The 23,584-nt window shown below is 36.2% G+C and overlaps 2 protein-coding genes across 4 annotated transcripts in view; one reads left to right on the top strand and one right to left on the bottom strand.

Moving 5' to 3' along the window:
• Window positions 1-1,906: 1,906 nt before the first annotated feature.
• Window positions 1,907-23,408, bottom strand: ACTR10 (actin related protein 10). 2 transcript variants are annotated; one of them, XM_008540043.2, is made up of 13 exons: window positions 23,005-23,408; window positions 20,956-21,028; window positions 18,453-18,535; window positions 17,517-17,625; window positions 15,721-15,828; window positions 13,140-13,207; window positions 12,796-12,875; window positions 11,763-11,798; window positions 8,871-8,950; window positions 8,719-8,792; window positions 5,099-5,180; window positions 4,004-4,205; window positions 1,907-2,901 (listed from the first exon to the last, which is right to left on the bottom strand). In XM_008540043.2, exons 1-13 carry the CDS (start codon window positions 23,079-23,081, stop codon window positions 2,720-2,722), a joined length of 1,254 nt encoding a protein of 417 aa, XP_008538265.1. In that variant the 5' UTR covers window positions 23,082-23,408; the 3' UTR covers window positions 1,907-2,719. The 2 variants fall into 2 exon arrangements, with proteins under 2 accessions (XP_008538265.1, XP_008538266.1); XM_008540044.2 differs by lacking the exon at window positions 8,871-8,950 and having other exon boundaries at window positions 8,719-8,836; window positions 23,005-23,339.
• ARMH4 (armadillo like helical domain containing 4) overlaps window positions 23,409-23,584 on the top strand; it is a 165,996-nt gene continuing 165,820 nt past the window's right edge. Inside the window, exon 1 of one of the 2 annotated variants that reach the window (XM_070594257.1) lies at window positions 23,409-23,551. The gene's annotated coding sequence lies outside the window, so the exon portion shown is untranslated. The remainder of the gene's footprint in view (window positions 23,552-23,584) is intronic. The other variant, XM_070594258.1, reaches the window with a different exon arrangement.

Genomic DNA, 23,584 nt, shown 5'->3' with positions numbered 1-23,584 from the left:
TTTCCTCTTCTTATAAGGACACTAGTCACAGTGGATTAGGGCCCACCCTAATGACCTCATCTTAATTTGATTACACCTGTAAAGACTCTTTTCCAAATAAGGTCACATTTACAAGTCTTGAGGGTTAGGACGTCGACATACCTTTCTGGAGCACACAATTCAACCTTTAACCCAGGGCTTAACTTCAGTCATTAGGTCTCTGCCACTTTACAGCTAGCTATAAAGCTCTGTTTCAGTCAAAGATCTTATTTTTTATATTATTCAATGATGGGAAACTGCGAAGTACCAAATTCAACAAAAATTAAAATTTTAAAAATTATGTTTACCACACAAAAAAAGGATAATGCTGGGGCTGGCCTGGTGTTGCAGTGGTTAAGTTTGCACGTTCCACTTTAGTGGCCCAGAGTTCACTGGTTCGGATCCTGGGTGCGGACCTATGCACTGCTTGTCAAGCCATGCTGTGGCAGGCATCCCACATATAAAGCAGAAGATGGGCAAGGATGTTACCTCAGGGCCAGTCTTCCTCAGCAAAAAGAGGAGGATTGGCAACAGATGTTAGCTAAGGGCTAATCTTCCTCAAACAAAAAAAGGTAACACTGAATGCGTAAAATTCACAATTAATAGTACACCTATTCCTGGCATTCCCACTGGGAGGTTTCAAAGACAAAAAAATAAAGGAGCTTTGCTCTTATGGAGCTTATATTCCAGAAAGGAAGATAAAATCTGTACAGAAACAATTCCAAGGTGAAAGCTGGCAGTGCCTCAGCTACAGATAACGTTCTTATGGGAAAGCGCACTGCTCTGGGGAAAGGGTGCTATCTGGGAGCAGCAGGCCCAGAGCAGACAGGAATCTCACTTGCAGGAATGAACATATTAGGAAATTGGATGGAAAATTGAACTTCATAGTTTTATTCACTGGTTTAACATGGTTTTTAAGTTCTTCATGACCTAATCCTAAATTACAATTAGCAGTACCTCATCTCAATGCCAAATGCTTTAATATTTTGCATAGAGAATTCAGTCCACATAGCCTGGAATAACCCCCAATTACTGAAACTCTATTCATCCTTTAGGAACAAGGTCAAAAGCCTCCTCGGTGAAGCTTTCCTTGACTCCCTGGCCAGAAGTACCTACATCAGTAACAGCAATCGATACGCTTTACGGCACCTGCCACATTCTGTTTGGTATCATCTGCTGTGTACACATCCACTTCTATTAACCTGTTAACTTCCTAAGGGCAAAGGTCCATGTCTTACTGTTGTAGAATTTACAGTGTCTAAAACTATACTAGGTACACAGCAGTCAGCCAATAAATATTGAGTGAATCTTAGTCTTGAGCTTCTAAAGTAGTAGTATATGGTGAAAAAGTAGAGCTGGAAGTATTTTAAAGATTTTTAATTTTTTTCCTTTTTCTCCCCAAAGCCACCCAGTGCATAGTTGCATATTTTTAGTTGTGGGTGCTTCTAGTTGTGGCATGTGGGATGCCACCTCAGCATGGCCTGATGGGCAGTGCCATGTCTGCACCCAGGATCTGAACCGGTGAAACCCCGGACCGCCGAAGTGGAGCGCGGGAACTTAACCACGGGGCCACAGGGCTGGCCCCATGGAAGTATTTTAAAAAGTAAAACACACACGCACAAATATAAAAATGAATCCTTTCCTATTCACAATTCCAGGAATTGGCTCTTTTAAGTGTTAGCTGGCATTGGTATCTTCATACATAAAGTATATGGCAAAACTAGGAAGGATCCAGAAAAGGTCAATCACAATGATTAAACTATGAGTAAGAATGGACTAGAGACATATAATCCAGAAAATGTATCAATTTCTACTCTGTCTTCAGGAATATGAGCATACCTATGTGTTTATTTCCCATCTTTACCTAGAAAGAATGAAACCAGCAAAATTTCAGGAAGAGGTAGTTCATTAAAAATAAATGAAGAGAAACAAACAAAAATAGAAATTAAACAATGACTTAGTACATATTTCAAAGAACCCCTGCTCTGAGAAGATAAAAAGCACAAAACAGAAGATTAAAGGCATTATGAATACATGCTTATAAAGGAGTTGCATAAAAATGCATAAATACGAAATATCTTTTTTCTTAGAAATGTATAATTGTTCATAAAAGAAAGTGCTAAGAAGTGAAAGTTAAGTGAACATTTCCACATGTTGCTTAACAAATGCTTAACTATGTTACCAAACATTCTTAGTCCAGTCAAATATATTTCTGGAAAAGCAGGATTATTATAATAAGGACACAAAAATACCAAAACAAAAGGATTTTAAGAAAACAGACCCACATTAGTAGTTGAAATAACTGGTTACGGTAACATTATTTGTTCTTTAAATGAAATAATTGCTGAAAATAATGAAATTAATGGATTCTCCAATGCCCAGGACAGATACGTCAATGGTGGAGAGGCAATGTTGTTATCCTTTTTCAAAAATGAACTATGTAACAAACTTCCAAAATTAAACTGCTTTACTATATTTTATTGATACAAATACAACAAATTTCATAAGCATCAGCTACCATTTTACCACTACACAAGAAAAACAAAAGTCAAAAGAATTAAATATTAATGCGAAGAGTAATTACAGAAATGCTTTCACTTCCACGAAAGCTGTCTCCAACAGCATCCTACATACTTAGTACAATTCGCTTGCAATTGGTTAGATATTTGAAATGAAGCAAAGTTGAATTTTAATCAAACTTTTATTTCTCAGTGGAAAATGCTCTCTTCATCAAAGGTGGTTGAGTTTTCCCGACATCAAACATCATTTCCAAAGGTGGGTTATTAAGAGAACACCAATCAGGTATACGGCCTGTCTGATTATAATATTCCTTTGAGACTGAACGGCTCCCAAGTATATCCTGCAGTGCTCCAAAAATAGCTCCTGTGTGGTAAAAATATTTTTATAGCTAAGATGAAAACTTTTACTAGAAAATTTTATGTATACATATATCCACTTCATTCTATGAGAAGAGAAAACAGGCAAAATTCAGCAATACGTAGTCACACTCTTCAAATTAATTCCAGTTAAGTTGTTCTATATCCTATATTTTGAATAATAGGGTAAGACAACTCCTATGTTAAAAGTAACTAAATGGCCTATAGCAGAGTATAGTGAAAATGATAAGTATCACTGTGTCTAAAAGCAGGTGAGGTAAAGTGGGGTAGAAAGTATTTTCAACTCTGTATAAATACAATAAATAATACCCGTAGTTTTCTCTGCCACAACTCTAAGATTAAATGTCAAGAAATAAAACGGCACTGCAAACCCAGTAAGCATCATTATAATGCCCTAAGAGTCTATGCCGAAGACCTTATAGACACCCACAAGGCAATCTTTAAAAAATAATTTATTAACTAAACCCATTTGTCCTAGATCAAAATTACATGTTGACCAAATTCTACTTTACAAGAAATACAACAGCCATTTAAAGTCTGAATACTCTGTCTTTCTCTCTGAATGATCCTGATATCTATTAGCTCTAACTGCATCATAAAACACATATCAAAACGTTTACAAATATATATGTCCACGAGTGTTTTTCTCTTCAAAGTAGTCTCTTCATGAGGCTATTCGTTATTTCAATGAAACTACCATTTCCTATAACAGTCAATGAACTCAGTCACAAAATAAAGTGTAACTATAAAATAAAGAGGTCCATTTTCACATAGGCTCACAAACTAGCTTTGGAAGGAATTAAATGTTTTGATCAGTGGAATAAATGCAGAGCTATCACTATTATGAGGGATAACTTTAACTGGATGAAGACGTTTACTTAAAAAAATCAAAATGCAAATACCATGAGAAATAGACATATAACTCTGAAAATTAATAATTTAAGGAAAAGTTACCGTTCAAAGAAAATTATTTAATTGTTGTATAAGCTTATTAAGTGGGCAATTTTGAACAGTGATATATCCCTTAGTAATGCCATTCAGGAACCAATTACTATATAATCATTATAGTTTAAAAACTAAATTCTTACCTCCCAACCAGGCCACACAATTAGCCTTTGCAGGTGGAGTGTGAATTCGGAACGTCTTGGTACCAAGTGCTTTTTTATATTTTGGTTTTTCTACCAAATACCTTATTTCTGCAAGCAATCTGTGGAGAAATCCTGGCAACATAGATGTGCCACCTATGACTACCAAATTCTCTGCTAGCTGCTTCCTGGTGTCTATCGGGCACTGTTATTAAAGGAAAGAAAAAAAGGATTTATCCTTAATTGTATAAGTAATGCCTGACTGGATCTTAAAAAATATAGATTATGTATTGCAAATTAAATAGGTGATCATTTGAATTAAAAAACAGGTTTCTTTAACAAGGAAGTTTTTCATGCAGCAAATATAACCACGGTGAAAATACTGCCATATACTTATATAAAACTTTAAAGATTTTAAAATCTAATAGTACAGAATTTTAAATTCTACAGGACATATGGTCGTAATATGTGAGTATTTTCATTTTCAGAGTAGAATGACTGAGTTGAGCAAAGAATATGACAAGAAATAACTTTTTGTTTCTTTTTAGCAAGAGAAGTATGTGGAAACAATTTTTCTAAGGTCCTATCTCCACAGTATTATATCCAGAGCCAGCTGTCGAGTGGGAAGATAACATTCTTAGAAAAATTATGTTTCCATATCAGTTCTCTCTAAGAATTAGGAATGTTAAAGTCCTTCACTGATGTTATGTTTTTCATCAAAGTCCCTGAGTGAAGCCCTAAAGGTAGACAATATCTTCCAAAGCAATGGTATTTCACATGGAGTTCTGTGATTCCACAGTCATTAAACAAAAGAGCAATGTTATCATATACCCTGTGGAATTTAAAACACAATACTACACAGACCCGCATTTGAAGAAACTACAAGCCTCACTAAACAGAAACCTGGCATCGCTGCTAGGGAAAAAAATGCATGACATGTCCATAGCACTTATTCTCCCTGCGTGTGAAATGTTGCGGGTATCATATCTGTGTCAAAGTAAAACTCAATGGCTAAAATAAAAATACAGAAAGTAACACTTAAACATTTTCTCTAAAGAGCCGTAGTCATAAATTGAAACATTTACAAGATAAAAATACCTGCATAAGGGAATCCAGTATTAAAGTGGCAACTGATTTCTCTTCATTATCTTGTTCAAAAAGAATTTCCACAATAGAATCTCTAATGAGATTAAAAACAGGGAGTGCTTTGTTGGCATCACATAAAATGATACACAAGATAGCATTAATTCTACTGACATATTTTTAAGTACCAGTACCATGTTAATGTAGAAAAATTATTAAAACACAAGGTGCTCACAATTGTAAATGAGAAGAACAGTACCTGCCTCACGGGTGTTGAGGTGAGGATTCAATCAGTTAATAGAAGAATGCCTGGTCCAAAGGAGGCACTCCCTGACTACTAGCTACAACTATTATTATGTATGGATTTACATATGTTTTGTCCAGTTACACTTCCTTAAACCTAATAACAGAAAAGGAGCGTAATTCTATAAAAATTAGTAAGATTCAACAAGAGATCAGTAGCGATACAAGCATTTCTCTGTTTTTAAAAATAATACATGGCAAGGATTGCTAGTTGCCTAATAAAATATCCATTTTCCTGTTCATTCTCAAATTAACCCTATTTTGGGGGTAGCACAAGGAAGATCTTCCTGGTAATGGAATAGTTCTCTATCTTGATTGTGGTGGTAGTGATTACAGAATCTGTGTGATACAATTACACAGAATTATACATACACATTACACCAATGCCAATTTACTGGTTTTGATTTTGTACTATAGTAATGCAAGATATAACCACTGGGAGAAACTGGGTGAAGAATACATGGGACCTCTCTATATTTATCTTTGCAACTTTCTGTGAATCTATAATTATTTGAAAATAAAAGATAGAACCCATTTTTAATCTGGATACAATGCGGCTCCCCAGTTGAAACACTGTGTCTACCAGCCTCCCTTGCAGCTAGATGTAGCTAAGTACCCAACAATGAGATGGAGGCAGAAATGGTGTGTGGGACTTCTAGAAAACTTCCTTAAAAAGGAGACGAAGCACTTTTTTCTTTCTCTTCCTAGGACTGATTACTTGAAACATAGGTGTAGTAGCTATAGCTGCAGCTATAAGTAGAGCCCTGGACCTCACAGACAAGGGCTACACCCCACAGGTGATAGGCGGAAGGCTGTTTGGGTCCCTCATGGGAGTTGTTATACCATCCCTGGACTATCTTTCTCTGAACTTCTTTTAAATGAGACACTTCTATTTTGTTGAAGCCACTATTTTCAGGTTTGTATAACTGGTGGCAAATTGAATCCTAACCAATGTGATACAAAACTAGCTATACGTACGCATATATAAACACCATTTTTAAAAAATAAAATTGGGATCATACTATACATAGTATTTTAAAGCTTTTTTGAATCTTTTTCAAAATATAAAGTTCTCTTCCTGAGACTCACCCTACTTGCTAACTTGTTCCATTTCGTCAGCAAAGTATACTGAGGCCTGCAGAATGCTGAACTCTCACGGCTTCCGCCACTTGCTGATAGGCCTGTACACTTCTGCTTCTACAGGTTGAGTTCAATCTTTTATTGCCGCTTGATTTGATATTGAAGTTACACACTTCAACAATTACTATTTAACCAATGAAATATTAGGGTAGGAAATTGGTTTTTCCTATGTGAATTATGTTGAATGTGTTGGAAAGATACAATAATTTTTAAAATCTTTTCAAAGTATAGGTAATACATCTGTAAAAATCCAGAAGAAAATATCTAGGATTCTGTACCAAGACTGATTCACAAGTAACTAAGTTCTCACTGTACTTAAACAAACCCTGAAACTCATAGCCCATGAATTACTTGTATAAGTAAATTTAACTCAGAACTCTAGAAGCAGACTTATTCTCAAAGAAAAGGTCTTGGAAAAAAGTCAGGCAAATAAACACATATTTATAAATTCTAAGTTAAACTAAAATGTTTACTATATGATTTTTTTAAAATGGTCTTTTACTTTAAACGACACTTCTGACTTATCAACGAACTATTGGTCTAGCTTGCATCTAATTAAAAGGTTTCAAAGGAACTGGATTTTTTCGTAGAAAACATGTTAGCAAACAACTGTAAATTAACTGGATCTGGAATGTGAGTCATAGTGGCTTTTTTATTCCCAATATATTCTCCTACTATTATATAACCAAAAAGCTCCATATTAGTTGAACTTCCTTAAACACTTATTTTCTTCTCTTATTCTGGGCGTCACTAAGCAATCAGGAGAAAATTTAAAATAGTAATTTAATGACGATAACTTAAATAAGAGGTAAAATGACAAAAAGTTACTACCAAAAAGTGTTACATTCTCACCTTTTGTTCCCCCAACCTGTCATCCTTTTTTCTTTGCTGAGGCAGATTCACCCTGAGGCAATATCTGTCACCAATCTTCCTCCTTTTTTCCTTTTTTAAAATGTGAGACACTGCCACAGCATGGCCACTGACAGACAAGTGGTGTAGTTCCATGCCCAGGAACTGGGCCCAGGCTGCCAAAGCAGACTGTGCTGAACTTAACCACCAGGCCACTGGTGCTGGTCTGTAACCTACCATCTTTAACATCTGTATATTTATGTTCATTCTTTTAATATCTTAACCTATGTTAATTATCTCAAAATCTAATAGGGTCTTCAATATTTATATAATAATTCTTTTCTGTGCATCTTCTGAACTAATATTTTACAGATGAAACTTTTTTTTTTTTAGGATTGGCACCTGAGCTAACAACTGTTGCCAATCTTCTTCTTCTTCTCCCCAAATCCTTCCAGTACATAGTTGTATATTCTAGTTGTGGTCCTTCTGGTTGTGCCATGCAGGATGCTGCCTCAGCATGGCCTGATGAGCAGTGCCATGTCCGTGCCCAGGATGTGAACCAGCAAAACCCCGGGCCACTGAAGTGGAGCATGTGAACTCAACCATTCAGCCACGAGGCCAGCCCATAGGTGAAACTTTTAAAATACAAATTTTATAAAGCTTAGTATAAACAAAATTTATATTGCTATTTATACTATTGTAATATAATTATGTAAGTCCTTAACAACAACTTATACTGCATCGACAGACAGAATAATTTAATGAATTAAAAAAAGGTGAATTACCAAATGGTCCTAAAGATTTAGCATATTTGGAAAATAGATTCTTTCTAACAAAGTGTTGTAAAGCCGGAATAAGCAAACTAAGGCCTGCAAGCCAAATCCAACCCACTACCTGTTTTTGCAAATAAAATGTCATCAGAACACAGTCACGCGCATTCATTTTACACACTGTCTATGGCTGATTTTGCACTCCAAGTGTAGAGCTGAGACGCTGCAACAGAGACCACATGGCGCACAAAGCCTAAACTATGTACTATTTGTCCCTTTACAGAAAAAGTTTGTTGAATCCTGTTTTAAAGTATCATACTTTATTCTCCACCTCAAAGAATGGTTAGTTCCATTAACTAAATTAATTCTGAATTACTCTGATGAACAGGAAAGAATGCTTTTTAAAGTTTTAAAAAATTAAAAAGCTGAATAATAAAATTAATCATGAATGATGAGGCTTCACAAAAACCAGATAATTGTTAAATCAGCAATACTAAAGGCTTACGCAGATACTTTTAAAGGCCAAAAATTTATTTTAATTCATCATTTTGCTGACAAAAATTAAGGCCTAACCTGATTGATCCAAGGACATGCAAAATCTTCTCTCCATCTAATGGGTAGTCAACATTTGGAGGTGGTGAGGGACGCTGAAATACAGACATCATAAGCCTAAGTATACAGGTTATAACCTCTGAAAAAAGAACATACATTTATTTTTAATTTACCTCAGTATTCCCATCAATATTAAATTTTGCTGCTTGGATTTTTAGTCCACGCTTCAGATCACTTACGAAGCAAGTGCGCACTCAAAAGAAAGAAAAGCAGACTTCGTTACAGTTTGCGGTTGAGTCAATTCTATGTCCCAGTTAAAACAATTCTATTCAAGTGTTCATGCTAATCATTCATTCCTTCAGATTTTATAAACTATCCCTGTGTTTATTTAGCTTATGACAATTTATTCACAAATAAACAAACTTTCTCATTCACTAAGGAGTCATAGGACGTTGCGTGTTCAGCTTCCATAAAACCGCATTTAAAAAAAAAACACCTTTGAGGAAACTATTATGCTTTTTGATATTCCTTGTATAAAGAGTACCATAATAAAAACAAACTTTAGCATCATGAAAATACAGTATTCTAATTGAGTAGTATATTTCTTGGAACCAGAATGACTTATATCTCTACATCTAATCTTAGGTATCTATCTATCTGATTCTTTCTTTAAAATCTTGGTTGGTCAGAACACTAAGCTAAATGTTGCTCTTAATTGCAGTTAACACTCCTTAGTTTAAGGTTTTTTGGCATGATTATCTTCTCCCTCTTGGCACACCCCAATACTACCACTTTCCTTCTACTCTATCATCAGTTATTTTTTTGGACTTTGTTTTTTTTCCTTCTTCTCCTCCCCAGAGGCCCCAGTACATAGTTGTATATTGTAGTTGCAGGTCCTTCTGGTTGTGCTGTGTGGGATGCTACCTCAGCGTGGCCTGACAAGTGGTGCCATGTCCATGCCCAGGATCCAAAACAGCGAAACCCTGGGCTGCCAAAGCGGAGCATGCAAACTTAACCACTCAGCCAGGGGGCCGGCTCCTTTTTTTGGACTTTGAACATTTATTCTTTTAAAGATTCCTTCTGTTGTAAAGTACCTATTATAATAAGCTGCTTCAAATTACTTTTAGAAATAGGTAAGGAATAAAAATTTTTTTAAATAGAGACAAAATTGAGTCAAATGCAAGAAATCTAATGAATTGGTTAATTACTTGTGAAACATGTTAAATATATATTTATATATTATTTAAAATTTTTTCGATTCACTAACTCAAAATCTATTTGTCAAGAATCTACAATATGCTAATATATTAGATAGTAAGCTAGGTGCTCAAGTTACTTATATATTTTATATTTTATTCAAGTTCTCATAAGTATCTAAGCAATGTAAATATCTAGCCCTCAGGATCTTATATATTTGGCAGAGGAAAGTGCCCTTTTTAAAGAAACCAAATTCACTGAATTAAAAATCCACGAACAGATAAATTACACTTAAGAATTTTAAGGGGCCGCCCCATGGCTGAGTGGTTAAGTTCAGACACTCCGCTTCGGCAGCCCAGGGTTTCACAGGTTCGGATCCCGGGCACGGACATGGCACTGCTCGTCAGGCCATGCTGAAGCGGTGTCCCACATGCCACAACTAGAAGAACCCACAACTGAAATATACAGCTATGTAGTGGGGGGCTTTGGGGAGAAAAAGAAGAAAAAAAAAAGAAGACTGGCAACAGTTGTTAGCTCAGGTGCCAACCTTTAAAAAAAACATAATAGTAAAAAAAGAATTTTAAAATAATTGAAAAAGACTTAGGTAATTAAACTACATAACTAATATAATGAATGTGTGTTGCATACTTTATAGAAATGGGTTCCTACTGCACATATTATTCGCAACATGCTTTTGCCCTTTATGTATTATGGACATCCTTCCAAATCAATACATCTAGCTCCTTCTTTTTAATAGCTGCAGGTATTCCTTATTATTAAGTTAGCAAATTTCATTTAACATTCCCCTTTTAGTTGGAATGCACACTTTTGATTTAATAAATATGCCAGATTGCCTTCCAAAAGGGTTAGTTTTCAATCCTTACTAATAGTAATATATATTCATTTCCCCATAATCTCACAAATACTGGATATCTAACTTTCAAATTTTTGCCAATCTGATTTGTTTCCCTGACTAATGGGAAAGCTGAATACCTTTTCACAAGTTGGAGGCTAAATGGAAAGACACACTCCAAACAATTAACAATGGTTATGTCATGGGGAAGAGACTGGAAGAAGGGAAGGGAAACTATTGATTTCACTTGAGATATTTCTGCATTATCTGAGCTACTGCAATAAGCATGTACAAGTGACTGAATTTTTACAATAACTGAAGAGATTTTAGGTAATTACACCAGGTAAGTAAGCAACGTAATGCAGAACAAGATCCACTTTGCAGCCCTAGCTCTAACTCTACCTATTGTATTACACTGAACAAATTTTTTAATGTTTCAGGGCCCCAACTGCACCAGATTATTTCCAGGTTCCATTACTGTCTAATTCTCTATTAAATATTCTAGAATATCAATTTTACACGACACTCTCAGTACTGAAGAACATTCTATTTTTAATGCTTTTCCTTTTTAGTAAATCAAAATACCACAAAACTCTAGTTAAATATATCATAAAAATGCACTTTGGCAAAGGAGAAGTAATATATCTTATTAAAGTGAATCCAATATACTTTGGCTCCAACTGTACAATTTCCCAAGTCAGTAAAATGATTGACCTTATAAAAATGTAATATAAAAAACTAGAGTAAAAAAAACACCATACAACCTAAAACCACTGGCTTTCTTAAGCAATTTAACTATTTTTTCATACTGTGAAAACTACTAATTTCCTAGTAACCCTGTATACATATCTATAATTGAGCAATTTCTTCAATAACACATCATAAGTAATGCCAAAAGCTTCCAAAAATCTGAAGAAAAATCAAAATTTTATTTACATGTGTAAATATTTAGAAAAACATGTCTTCCAAACTAATACTTAAGGATGAAAGGGACAAAAATGGGAACTTAATTTACCTTTAATGTCCTCTAAGACACCCTCTGGAATTGAACCTAAAACAGAAATTTTATTTAGAACTGTAGAACTTTAACAATAAGCAGAAACAGTCTGCTTCTTCACATTTCCATTTTCCATTTCAGCAAAATTTTTAAAAATTTAAGTACCATAACTGTTTGAAGCCACCAAAAATTAACCTTGCTTTTAGGGAAGAAACTTCATCATTGAAAGCCAAGCCAAAGCACAGAAGTTGAAGCCAGATGTGCACGAAGTGCTACAAGATGTCATATACTCATAAACTTGATAAAAACAAGACCTTAAAAGTACAGTAGAATACTTGGCATTAGATAGGAACTGACCAAGACAATCCTTTCCCCCATAAAAGGGTTCGCCGGTTATTTTGTGGTAAAGTACTTACAAGAACTGCAGGACTTAAACATGAGTTATTTATCTTTTTACTAAAAGTGAGGTTTCAAGTTTGCTTATCTTTCTTGCGACAATAAATATCAGTAATATGCTAACATAAAATATATTTTTAAAAAGGATCACACACAGACTTTTAATTTTTTCCTTCATGGTAAAGGTGACATTTTACAAAAAGGGTGAGGGAGGACCCATTCAGAGAAATCCACACTATACAGGGAGCTTTGAAAGACAGATGTCTGGATATGTTACCATTGTTACGTGATTTTGTTGCCAAAAATCTCGTTTTCTGAGGCAGACTCAGAAACAAAATTTTCCAGAGGAAACCAAGAAGGAATACTTGGAGAAGTAACAGAACGCCATAAAGGAAGAGAGTCCTGAGAGCCAAGGGAGGAGATAATACCCAGAGTACATGAGAGGCCACAACGTCGGAAACTCTAGAAAAGGCGACTAAAATTCAACTACTGGATCTGGTGATGAAGAGCTCAATAACGACCTTCTCATTGGGGCAATGTCATTGGAGTGATATGGGGGAAAAGAGAGTAACTAGTCAATGGGGTAAAAAAACACACCAGTTGAAGAATGAAAAGGGAAGGTCAATCACTCTGAAGCAGTTTAAAATGACGTTACCCAGCACAGAGGGAAGGCTCTGCTCTTTAGCAGCACCTGTGTCAACAGTACATTGTTCCAATAGCTGAGTTTCCAACTCCCTGAAGGTAAAAACAAAAAAGTTATTGGAATTCAAATATTGGAACTGATATCCTTCTCTTAACACTTTTACTACATAATAGATCATGATGCTTTAAATAAAAGTGGTTGTATCCTTAAAAGATAAATACACTCTAGGCTAATAGAGAATAGAATGAATAACATTAAACGTCCACATTACAAGCCGTCTACTGATCACTGTCAAAAAGGGAGCATCTGTTTTGTGGTGCAGCTGAAGCAAATGTGCTAAATTCCGAGAAACTTACTTGTGAAGAGCTTTTCCTCCTAGGGGCAGGGCTCCCCAACAATTTAGTACTGGGATTCCTTCATATATCTATCAGGTAGTTAAGGATTTTACTATCGTAGGAGATAAAATGTGGTCTCCTTGGTATTTTCCTCACCTTCTGCAGTATTGTTCTAAATCAGCTTCGGTGGCAAATTCTTATTCTTTATTTTAAAAGAGTTATAGTGGGGGCCAGCCCCATGGCCAAGTGGTAAAGTTCCCTGTGCTCTGCTTCAGCAGCCCAGGTTTGGCTCCTGGGCACGGACCTGCTCCACTTAACAGCCATGCTGTGGAGGCGTCCCACACACAAAAAACAGAGGAACATTAGTTGCGGGTGAATCTTCCTCACCAAAAAACATAAATAAGAGTTACTGGAAAATCAGAGTCTTTTTTCATATTCTTCTCCAAAGAAAAAGGTTAAACACGCATATCCCCCAAATTCATTACTTAGAACTAGGGTGTCCAATAAAGTAGCCACTGGCCACATGTGGCTTCAGCACTTGAAATGTGGCTAGTCTGAATTGAGATATGCGAAAAGAATAAACTCCACACCTAATTTAGGAGACTCAATACGAAAAAGACCCCTGCAAAATAGCTCATTATAATTTTTTATATTGATCATATATTGAAATGATAATATTTTGAATATATTGGGCTAAACAAAATATACTACTAATTTCATCTCTTTCACTTGTACTTTTAGAAATCTAGTTCTTAGGGGCCGGCCCCATAGCCAAGTGGTTAAGTTTGGGCGCTCTGCTTCGGTGGCCCAGGGTTTCACCAGTTTGAATCCTGTGTGCGGACACGGCACCACTCAACAAACCATGCTGAGGCGGCATCCCACATGCCACAACTAGAAGGACCTGCAACTAAAAATATACAACTATGTACCCAAGGGGCTTTGGGAGAAAAAAGGAAAAATTAAAAAAAAAAATTAAAAAAAAAATCTAGCTCTTAGAAAAGTTTTAAATTACATATATGTCTCACACTGTATTTCTATTACAGCTGAGAGGACAGTGGACATATTGTACTATGGGTTTGCTACCTTATTTTACACATTATTTTTACTGATGTTTTATAAGTCTAATATTTATGAAACAGAAAAAAATAGATTGGTAAGAACATTGAATTTGGAGACAAACATGGGTTTATATCTTGGCTGTACACTTATGACCTTGGGTCAACTCCCTATCCCATTTATAGGGATAATCAATCTTCTCATTTATATAATGAAGAGAATAATACTTATGTTGCACGGTTGTTACGAGACTTACACACTAAATACTTTATCTTTAAAAACTATTGCCAGGGGCCAACCCAGTGGCACAGCGATTAAGTTTGCACATTCCACTTCAGCAGCCCGGGATTCGCTGGTTCAGATCCTGGGTGCGGACATGGCACCGCTTGGCATGCCATGCTGTGGCAGTCATCCCACATATAAAGTAGAGGAAGATGGGCATGGATGTTAGCTCAGGGCCAGTCTTCCTCAGCAAAAAGAGGATTGGCAGCAGTTAGCTCAGGGCTAATCTTCCTCAAAAAAAAAAAAAAAAAGCTATCCCCTAATTTAGTTCCATAGGAGCTAAGGATTCTTGATTTCTTTCCCAAGAGCATTTCTTCTAATAAATACACATGTAGATCTCAAAATTGCAAGAGTCTTGCATTTATGTACTTCAACCTCCTTTTCAATGTAGCAATGTACAGTGTAACATTTTGAAGAGACAATTACTTATACTCTGCTTAAATGCTTCTAATGACAAGCAATGTACCAGTTTATAGGCAGTAATTCCATTTTGGGACAGCTTAAATTACTAGGGAGTTCTTCCCAATGGAAAATGATATAAAAACTACAGCACTTACTGAGCAAGTTACCATGTGCCAGGTCCTATGCTAAATAATTTACATACATTACCTCACTCAAGTCACACAACACCCCTATGAGGTGGAATTATTATAATTCCCCTTTTACAGATGAGGAAACTGACACCCAAAGAGATTAAGCTACTTGACCAACATCATACAACTGGTAAGAAGCATAGCTGAGACTTACACTTGTGTGTATCTGATTCCAGAACCCTATGCCATGTTGCCTCCACGAGTGCCTCAGGAGACAGACAAACGTATTCACTTCAGAGTGAGCCCTTCAGCTATTTGAGGGCAGATTTCATGTTGCCATTAAATTTTAATTTTTCTTGATTTAACTTTCTCATTTCAGTTTCTCCAATTACTCTTGGTATAATCTTTTATTAGAACTTAACTATTAGAGTCAACTTCTTTGACATGTCCTAATTAGCTATGTTCCTAATTAGACATGTTCCTCTTCAAAACTGAACATAATATTCATGAGGTCTGATCCCTGGAGTATATACTGGGACCAAGTCATAATGGTAATTCCTACAAAAAGTAAATTTAAGTCTCATAATCCTATGAATTTTTTCCACGTGGTAATTCATATTTCTACATGGTAATGCAAAATAGTTTGATGCAATAAAAACCATTTGTAATAAGCTTAATTATTTTAAAGTAGAGTAAAAACTGCAAAATTAGCTGGTTGGCAAAAAAGATACAGGTAACACCAGGCTTTCCCTATATCCGCAATCCAGGACCATGGCAGAGTTTATTCCAAGCGTCAGGAGAGCCATTAGGTGACTCGGAGCAAGCAAGACAGACGGAACCTAGAGAACAACAAAACCAAAACAAACATGACGACAAAACCAGAATGAGCGTCAGCAGCTGATGAAGCTCTTTACCTTACATTTCAAACATATGTGAAAAAACTCACAGGGACATTTTATTTGTTTATATTATGATACCTATTCAACCATCTTATGGCACTAAATTAAAACTAGTATTGATTTACTTGAATTTACACAATAATTGAAATATACTGTAATAAATAAAAACACTCCTCTTTTAAGTTCTTTAAAATGTTTCATTCCAAAATGACAATTATGAAGCATTTTTATTAATTCTTGTTCTCTCTTTTCGAGGGGAAACCGAAAGGGATAAAAGAAAAGCTACAGAAACATAAATTCGGAGGAAGACGCTACATTTAAAAAATAAAAAAACACTTTTACCATCAAAATGAAAATATAGGAAAAGGATTCTTGATTGTCTTTATTCACAAAGTTTCTAATATGAATTACTTTTAAAACATTATAATTTGGCAGTTAAAATTAAATTGAAGAACTGCAAAAATTCTTAGTTTTGTGTGACATTTTTCAGTGAGAATCTGCCAGATCTAGTGACACCCCAAATATTAGATAACAAAATATGAAAGTCTATCATAACCAAACGGCAAACAAAGTAAGGGCTAGATTTCCCTAATCTCAGTAGATATGGCAGGTATTCTAGTCATATATGAGATAAGGATAGTAACACAAACATAACCAAAACTCTAAAGTATAAATACAGAGAATCATCTATTTTATTCAGATAAGAGCCAAAGTGACTTCTTGTGTTGTTTTATGTTCTTCCTATTGCAAACCAAATTCCTAAGTCTATGACATCAGTAAGTAGAGGAGGGTATGAAACCTGTTTCTCTGTGCCTCTCTTACTAAACTATAACTTAGAAATTTAACTGCCTGTATCTCATAAACACACTGTGATTTTTGATATATTTTGAGTTCAGTGGAAGGTATGAAAAATACATTTATGTGTGCTTAATTTCTCATATACTGTATGCATTTTACACAATCTTCTAGTTTCCCTTGCTGAAAAACCCTAAATTCTAAGGCAGAGATTTTAATAAATTTAAATAATAAAGATTCTGACCTACTATGAAATGTAATCATCTTAAGTCTTAAGTTTGGTCCTCAAAATAATCTTGACTCCTGTACGATGAAAGCTACAAGTAATATTACTAATATCAAGATCTAAGAGTCACTCCTGGCACTGCCTCCTTACTCTACGGGAGACATTATTTGAATATTCCATTTAACAGGAATTTAAAGCCTCAAATGAAAGAATTGCAGAATTTAGAACAGTCAGCATAACTAAACAGTGGGAACTAGCAACACCTGGAAGAAATATATCATAAACTTCACAGCACAGAACATCTCTTTTAATTCTGGAAAAAAAAGTCCAAAAACAGAAAAACTTATATTAAAATAAATAACAGAAATATCAATAAGAAGAAATCTTCAATTATCTAAGTATTGGATGAAATGCTAAAAATGCATGAAAAAACAATACAAAGAAAGAAAATAAATGGTCACTTTGAAGAGGCTTCAGTTTAATTCTGCCATCTGGATCTTCAAATGCATAGTGTAGTATATATAATGAAGGAAAGAAAATGAGGACACTTTAGTTTAAGCTTTGAGTACCTCCCAAAAATAACAACATCATCATAAAAAACAGGTACCTCAAAATACTTGAAAAGAACACGAGTGAGTGTCTCTCTGAAGTGGGAAGGACATAATACCGACTCGATAACCACAACTCGGCGGTCTCTGGGATTCACCAACAGATGCCTGAAAAGTGATAGTTTTGTTTGTAAAAGTAAATAAAAGTTTGTATTTATTTTGGTCCATAATGCAATTTCAGAATAGAGAAATAGGACTACCTTAGCTTAAGATGCTTTATGACAAAAAGACATCATCATCTTATTACCCAGGAAAGATGATAATGCTCCCGACCTGTTACTACGTGCTATTCACTCCGTCAGGAACTCTACATCTATTAACTCATTTATCTCGGAAAACAAAAACTACAGCCAACTTGAGAGATTAAAACCAACTTGAGAGATTAAAAAGATATTTTCTTTTTTTAGGTTACAAAAATAATACATGCTCACAAAACTCCAAATATTATAGAAGTTTATAACTTGGAAAGTACAAATATTTTACATTTCTATTACCCAGAAAATATCACTTACAGCAGTTTGCATATTTTCATTATTGTGTATGCACCTATCTTAACAGAAATATTCATTCCATAGATACTGTTCTATAACTTGCTTTTTTCAATTATCAATATATCTAAACACCTTTCTGTATCAGTAATATAGATATGTAGAACTCTTTAATGGCTGTATAGTGTTTCACTATATAGATGTACAATAATTAAATTATCCAATCCCTTTTATTAATGGACATTTGAATTTGTTTTCAATATTTCCTTATGCTCTCTCGTTTTCTAGTCTTCAAATACACTTTTGAAAAGGTTGAAAATAAGAAAGTAAAGATGGCAAAGGAAGTCAACCTTTTTTTTTTTTGCAGTACATGTAATATAACCAAATATCACTATGACTGGCATTAGGAAAAGGCAAGGGGAAAAAACAAACACAATTGCATCTTACCTGAAATACAGTATGTGGATGAATTCCTTTAGGTAGGAATACAATTCTTCTGTATTGATATTATATTGAACAACTTTGATAGGCTATAAAAATTAAAATGATTTATTAATTTATAATAAAACAATCAAATTAAAACATGCTCATTTACTAATGTATTTTCTGGTAATCAAAAGCAATTTGTATTGAAAATGAATGTAAACATTAAATCCAGGTTAATCACTTAAGTTAGAAATCTTTAAGAAGTGGCATGTCCAAGATGTGATGGACTTTTTTTGGTCTGTGGGGATAAAAGTGTCCACAACTAAGTGAAGAGCTGTGCTCATCTGAGTTTTTCCTGCATTTGACATCGTTTTGGCAGGACTGATAATAATCAGCATAGACTAAAAATCAAAGGCTTCCTCAAACAGTCCAGACTCGGCTTAGTCCTTGTTAGTCACTCCCAAAGCACTGATCTCTCCCTTTTGTAGCATCGCCTCACTCAATTACTTGTAAAATACCTACTTTCTCTCTACACAAAAAACTCCATGGGGGCAAGAACTGTTTCTGGCTTGCTTATGATATATCCTCCTTCAAATGATACAGTGCCAGGCACAAAGTAGGTAGCTCACAAATATGTGTGGCAAAAATGAAAACATACACAATTAGCACTAACGCAGTATATGCAAACACTACCAACTCAGGAGAGCCAAGTCAACACCAACACATAACAAGGTTTGATCCTCAGCTGTAAGTGCTCTGATGCATCACTGGCAGACCTCTCTTCAGCTGCCCTTTTAAAGGAAAGATCATCAGCTCAGCTAATTTCTTGATTTTATGTAGCTTAAAGAAGGTTCCAAAACCATGGATAGCTGAATAGAGATTAATCTTGACATACACTGGTCTTGTCAAGACAAAGCTAAAAGCTGAAAGCATTAAGAAAAGTGCCAACAAGAATGTCAATGTTCTAAGTCCAGTCAGGAATCTAGTAATCTATCTAGTAACACAGTAACATCAATTATTAAAACAACACGAAAAACGAGTAGACAGGGACTTCTATCACATTTTGAATACCACAACACAAATACTTATTATATTTCTGGCTTGTCCAAGGATTTGCAGGAAATTTTGAAATCAATGAAAATTTCCCTAGTCAACCATAATTAAAAAGACTCCTGAATCAATGTATTTCATATATTGATCTTATGAAGTATCCCAATATGAAATACAAATTGATGTACTAGTCTATTCTGCTACAACCTGTGCTTTTATATGACCAAATATGTTCATATTTGATTGTTAAATAAGGGAATCATGTCTGTATAATGTGAAAGTTGTAGGAGTTCATATTAGGTGAGAGTAGCTGAAATTATGGCAGAGTTACAACCTTCATCAACAAAAAGTCATCAACTCGGTGGCCACACAGGTAGGCATCCTTTCAGATCTATTTGTGAAAAGTTTAAATGATCGTCTGTACCAGGGGCTCCCTTTCCAGAGAGGATTCTTTCACGACTCTTTATTGGGCTGTATTTCCTCCTGATCCCAACTTAACAATAGCCTCACTGGCTTAGAGCTCACTTCCATCTGCACTGTCTTAGCACCCAGTGACCACTATTTTCAATCTATTATTTAGTTCTATTTTTAATATCCCCGAGGGAGCCTCCAGCCATACTCAGTGGTAAGCCAAAGGTATTCCAATTTTTTCCTGAGGTATCAATTTTTGTTTTTGCTAGTGCTCTGGATTACAGTTACAGGGGTTTCGTGTGGTCTGTCCCAACCCTATTCTTCCCATACACCTGGTTTTGTTTGTCATCAAAGGGAGGTTTTTCAGGAATGCAAGTATTAAGTTATGGCAGAAACATCTGTATTTGATTTTAACAGGTGAATTTTACGGCATGCAAAATTATTCCTTCTATCATTCTCTAATTCCTAATCTGCCAAATTAGCTTTGGCAAGAAACTTCCTAACCTCCTTTTAAAAAATGTTTTTCACTGTTCTTTGGATTTTGGAATTACAGATAAAGGAATGAAGACCTAGCTTATATTCTAAACAGGGTAAGAATAAAATTATTCTACAGTTATGTTACATTATAAGGCTCAGAGAATTAGTTTATTAAGATTAAAAACTTTCTCTTGATACTATATAATTCTCTTTATATAAAATGTATAGAAAAGGAAAATCTATAGAGACAGAAAAAACATCAGTGGTGGACTAGGAGTGGGAACGGGGATTAACTGTAAATGGGCATTGGAGATCTCATTGGGATAACAAAAATGTCTAAAATTGGACTATGGTGATGGCTGCATAACTTGATACATTTACTAAAAATCACTGAATTGTATACTTAAAACAGGTGAATTTTATAGTATGCAAAATTAAACCTAAATAAAGATTTAAAAAAATTTTCTTGGAACACAGTCATAAGTTATATATTTAGCACTGTTCTAACCAATCTTATTTGAAGTCACATTTAAAAATATTTTACAGTACAGCATTTATTTTGCTAATTTATTAAAAAAAAAAATACCTTAGGCACGCCAGCTTTTTTTATCACACTAGGAATTATGCATCTTGGACCAGTTTCTCCAGCAAATCCACACCTGCAAATAAAAAGAAAATTGAGTCATTCAACTTTTAATATTCTTCCCATATATTTGTCACACAAACAAGTTCTTTTGTATTTGTTTCAAAGCAGGGATCACAAAAACATCTGTTAACATTTCTGATGCATTCAAAGGGACAAAAAAATAAGGAAAAATTAATACCATCATTCATAATTATCTATTAAAAGTAAAAAATAAAATTATTTCAAATTAGTGATACTGAAATAAAAGTGTATTATTTTAGGGCAGCATTTCCTTCTTTTTTTTCAGTTTTTAATTCTACCTGTATTTCAGGCAACACATCTCTACAACCCTGGATCTGTGCTATATTATGTGACTTCATTTATATAATTCATATGAGTTCATCATAAGTCCATCATTCTAATATTATTAGCTTCCATATTGCTGTGTTTCCTTTTGGTCTATTTTTTAAACTATGCATATTTGATCTAGTTACAATCATTCTGTTCATACATCATGAACTCACACAATAAGCTTCTGGCCATATCATCATAGTCTTCACTGCTACATTTTAAAAACTGCATAATATTTAATCCTCTTTAAAAAGTATTCTCCTTTCTTGAGTATTTAGGTATTCCCATTCCTGTTTCATGTTAATACAACAAAACTTTGCTAAACATGGCCACCATGTAAGCATAGTCTTAACACTATCTCTTCTTATCCTACCTAGTTTTGAGTAATGCTGTCCTATTCCCAAACCGCTCTTTCCATCCTCTCCTAGTGGCATCTCCATGTTCACTTGCACCAGCGCTCCTCAAATTCTTCAGGATGCAACCTACTGGTTGGCTTCAATTCCTTTCTTTTATTTCATAAATTCCTCTTATCACCCTCCTGTTGCCTTTGCCAATAATCATCCTCTTGTAAAGGAGCTTTCTGCTTCTCATTTCCTCAACATATAGCCAAAGTAACTACATTTGGGTGTCAGCCTCAAAGTATTTACTATGCAATTAAAATAAACCTGTAAAAACAAATAAAATATAAAGGAAGATCTTACATAGAACAGAATGTCAGGAAACAAGGACTGTTTAATCCAATTGTACAGCACCTGAAGTCCAATTCTTAAATAGTCTCTTTTGACGACTTATTCAAGAAACAACTATTAAACACCTACTATATGTTAGGCACTGTTCAGAGATATGTAAAGATCACCAATTGTTCCCATTTTAAATAAATATAAGATGCAATTCTGGCTGTCATTTTCCTCTCTCTTGAGCTCAGTACAAAGGCTCTCAATCTGGAGTCCAAGGACCACCGTGATGGTCTGCCAACTCCTGAAATTGTGTGCAAATATTTTAAGGTTTGTGTATTTGTGATTTTCATTCGGCCGTCAAAGGGATCTATGCCATCCAAAAGACGGAGAACTACTCCTCTAGTGTTTACAAGATGCTTTTTAAACATGTTAAATTTCCTAATCAAAGGAGGGGGGGCAACAAAGGATCTCGAGAGTCTTATCTATAGGGTTTCACCTCTTTATGTGTTCAGTCTCCCTAATTTGACTTCCTACTCTTGGGGAGCAATGGCCCTGTCTTAAACATATTTGGATTTCCAGCACCAACAGAAGCTCCATTCAACAAATGTTTAACGACAGAGATCGTCATCAAGCGTTACAGTTCGGTTGCTACCTTCCTAAGCAGTCAAGCCTAGGGTAGGAGGGGTCTAGGTCATCGCTGTCATCCTCCGCATGGATGACCCCAACAGGTCCGTTCTGTTTGGCGTGACGACCCGGGGCGGCGGCGAAGGCAATTCTCCCGAACCTCCTGGGCCTCTCTAGGAGTCAGACCCTGACTGCCCCCCGGGATCCTCGGGATTCGCATTCGCGCACGGTGGAAATAATAAAAGTCGCCGTTTGTTGGGGAGCCAGGGGAAGAAGTGCTGCTCCGCGAGCCTGCGATAAGGACCCAGGCCAGGTCTGGGGCTCGGCCACGCGCCCTCCCCTCGGGACGACCACTCACTTGGTAAAGGCCTCTCCCAGGTCTATCACGACCGCAGTTTTCTCGCCGCCGCTCCCCAGGCCCTCGTACAGCGGCATCGTAGTAAAGAGGACGGCGGAGAGGCCAACGCAGAAGCGGAGACAGACGGCCCTCGGCTCGTGGGGCGGGGCCGGGCGGGCGGTGCCGACGGCGGGGGCCTCGCGTGGCCGCGGCGCGCAGGGCCTGGGCTGTCCCGGGCTGCGCCGCCCTCCGCGCCGGAGCCCAATCCTCGCAGGCGCCCCGTTTCCGGGACTAGGGAGGAAGACTGGGCGGCCGCAGGTCTGGTGCGTGGGGCGCAGAGGGCCGAGGCCATCAGGCGCGCCGGGCACCCAAAGTGGGCGGAGCCAGCTCCGGGTCCTTCCGGGACCCCGCCCTTAGGCGGAGGCGGAGGCGGAGGCGGGGTCGGGGCGGGAGGCTGCCGGTTGGTGTGGCTTTGGAGAGCTGTGTGCTGTCCCGGAGAGCGCTCAGCGAGGACAGAGGACCCAAGACTTTGATTTGTGCAGTCTTGGGGCAAAATTTGCTGTGCCAGGTGTGTCGGCCATCATTTATGCTTCGCAAGAAA

Source organism: Equus przewalskii, chromosome 25 (genome assembly GCF_037783145.1).
Source record: "Equus przewalskii isolate Varuska chromosome 25, EquPr2, whole genome shotgun sequence".
Classification (NCBI taxonomy): Eukaryota; Metazoa; Chordata; class Mammalia; order Perissodactyla; family Equidae; genus Equus; species Equus przewalskii.
Note: the sequence above shows the minus strand (reverse complement) of the source record. Positions and strands in the feature narration are given on the sequence as shown.

Bases quoted from the DNA above. Each gene is read 5' to 3' on its own strand.
- ACTR10 (XM_008540043.2), bottom strand. From the start codon at position 23,081: ATGCCGCTGTACGAGGGCCTGGGGAGCGGCGGCGAGAAAACTGCGGTC. The intron at 15,829-17,516 runs GTACCTGTTTTT...GTTGTTCTCTAG, and splicing joins TTCTTTTCAAGTATTTTGAG to GTTCCGTCTGTCTTGCTTGC. The intron at 11,799-12,795 runs GTAACGTCATTT...TTTCTGTTTTAG, and splicing joins GAGCCTTCCCTCTGTGCTGG to GTTCAATTCCAGAGGGTGTC.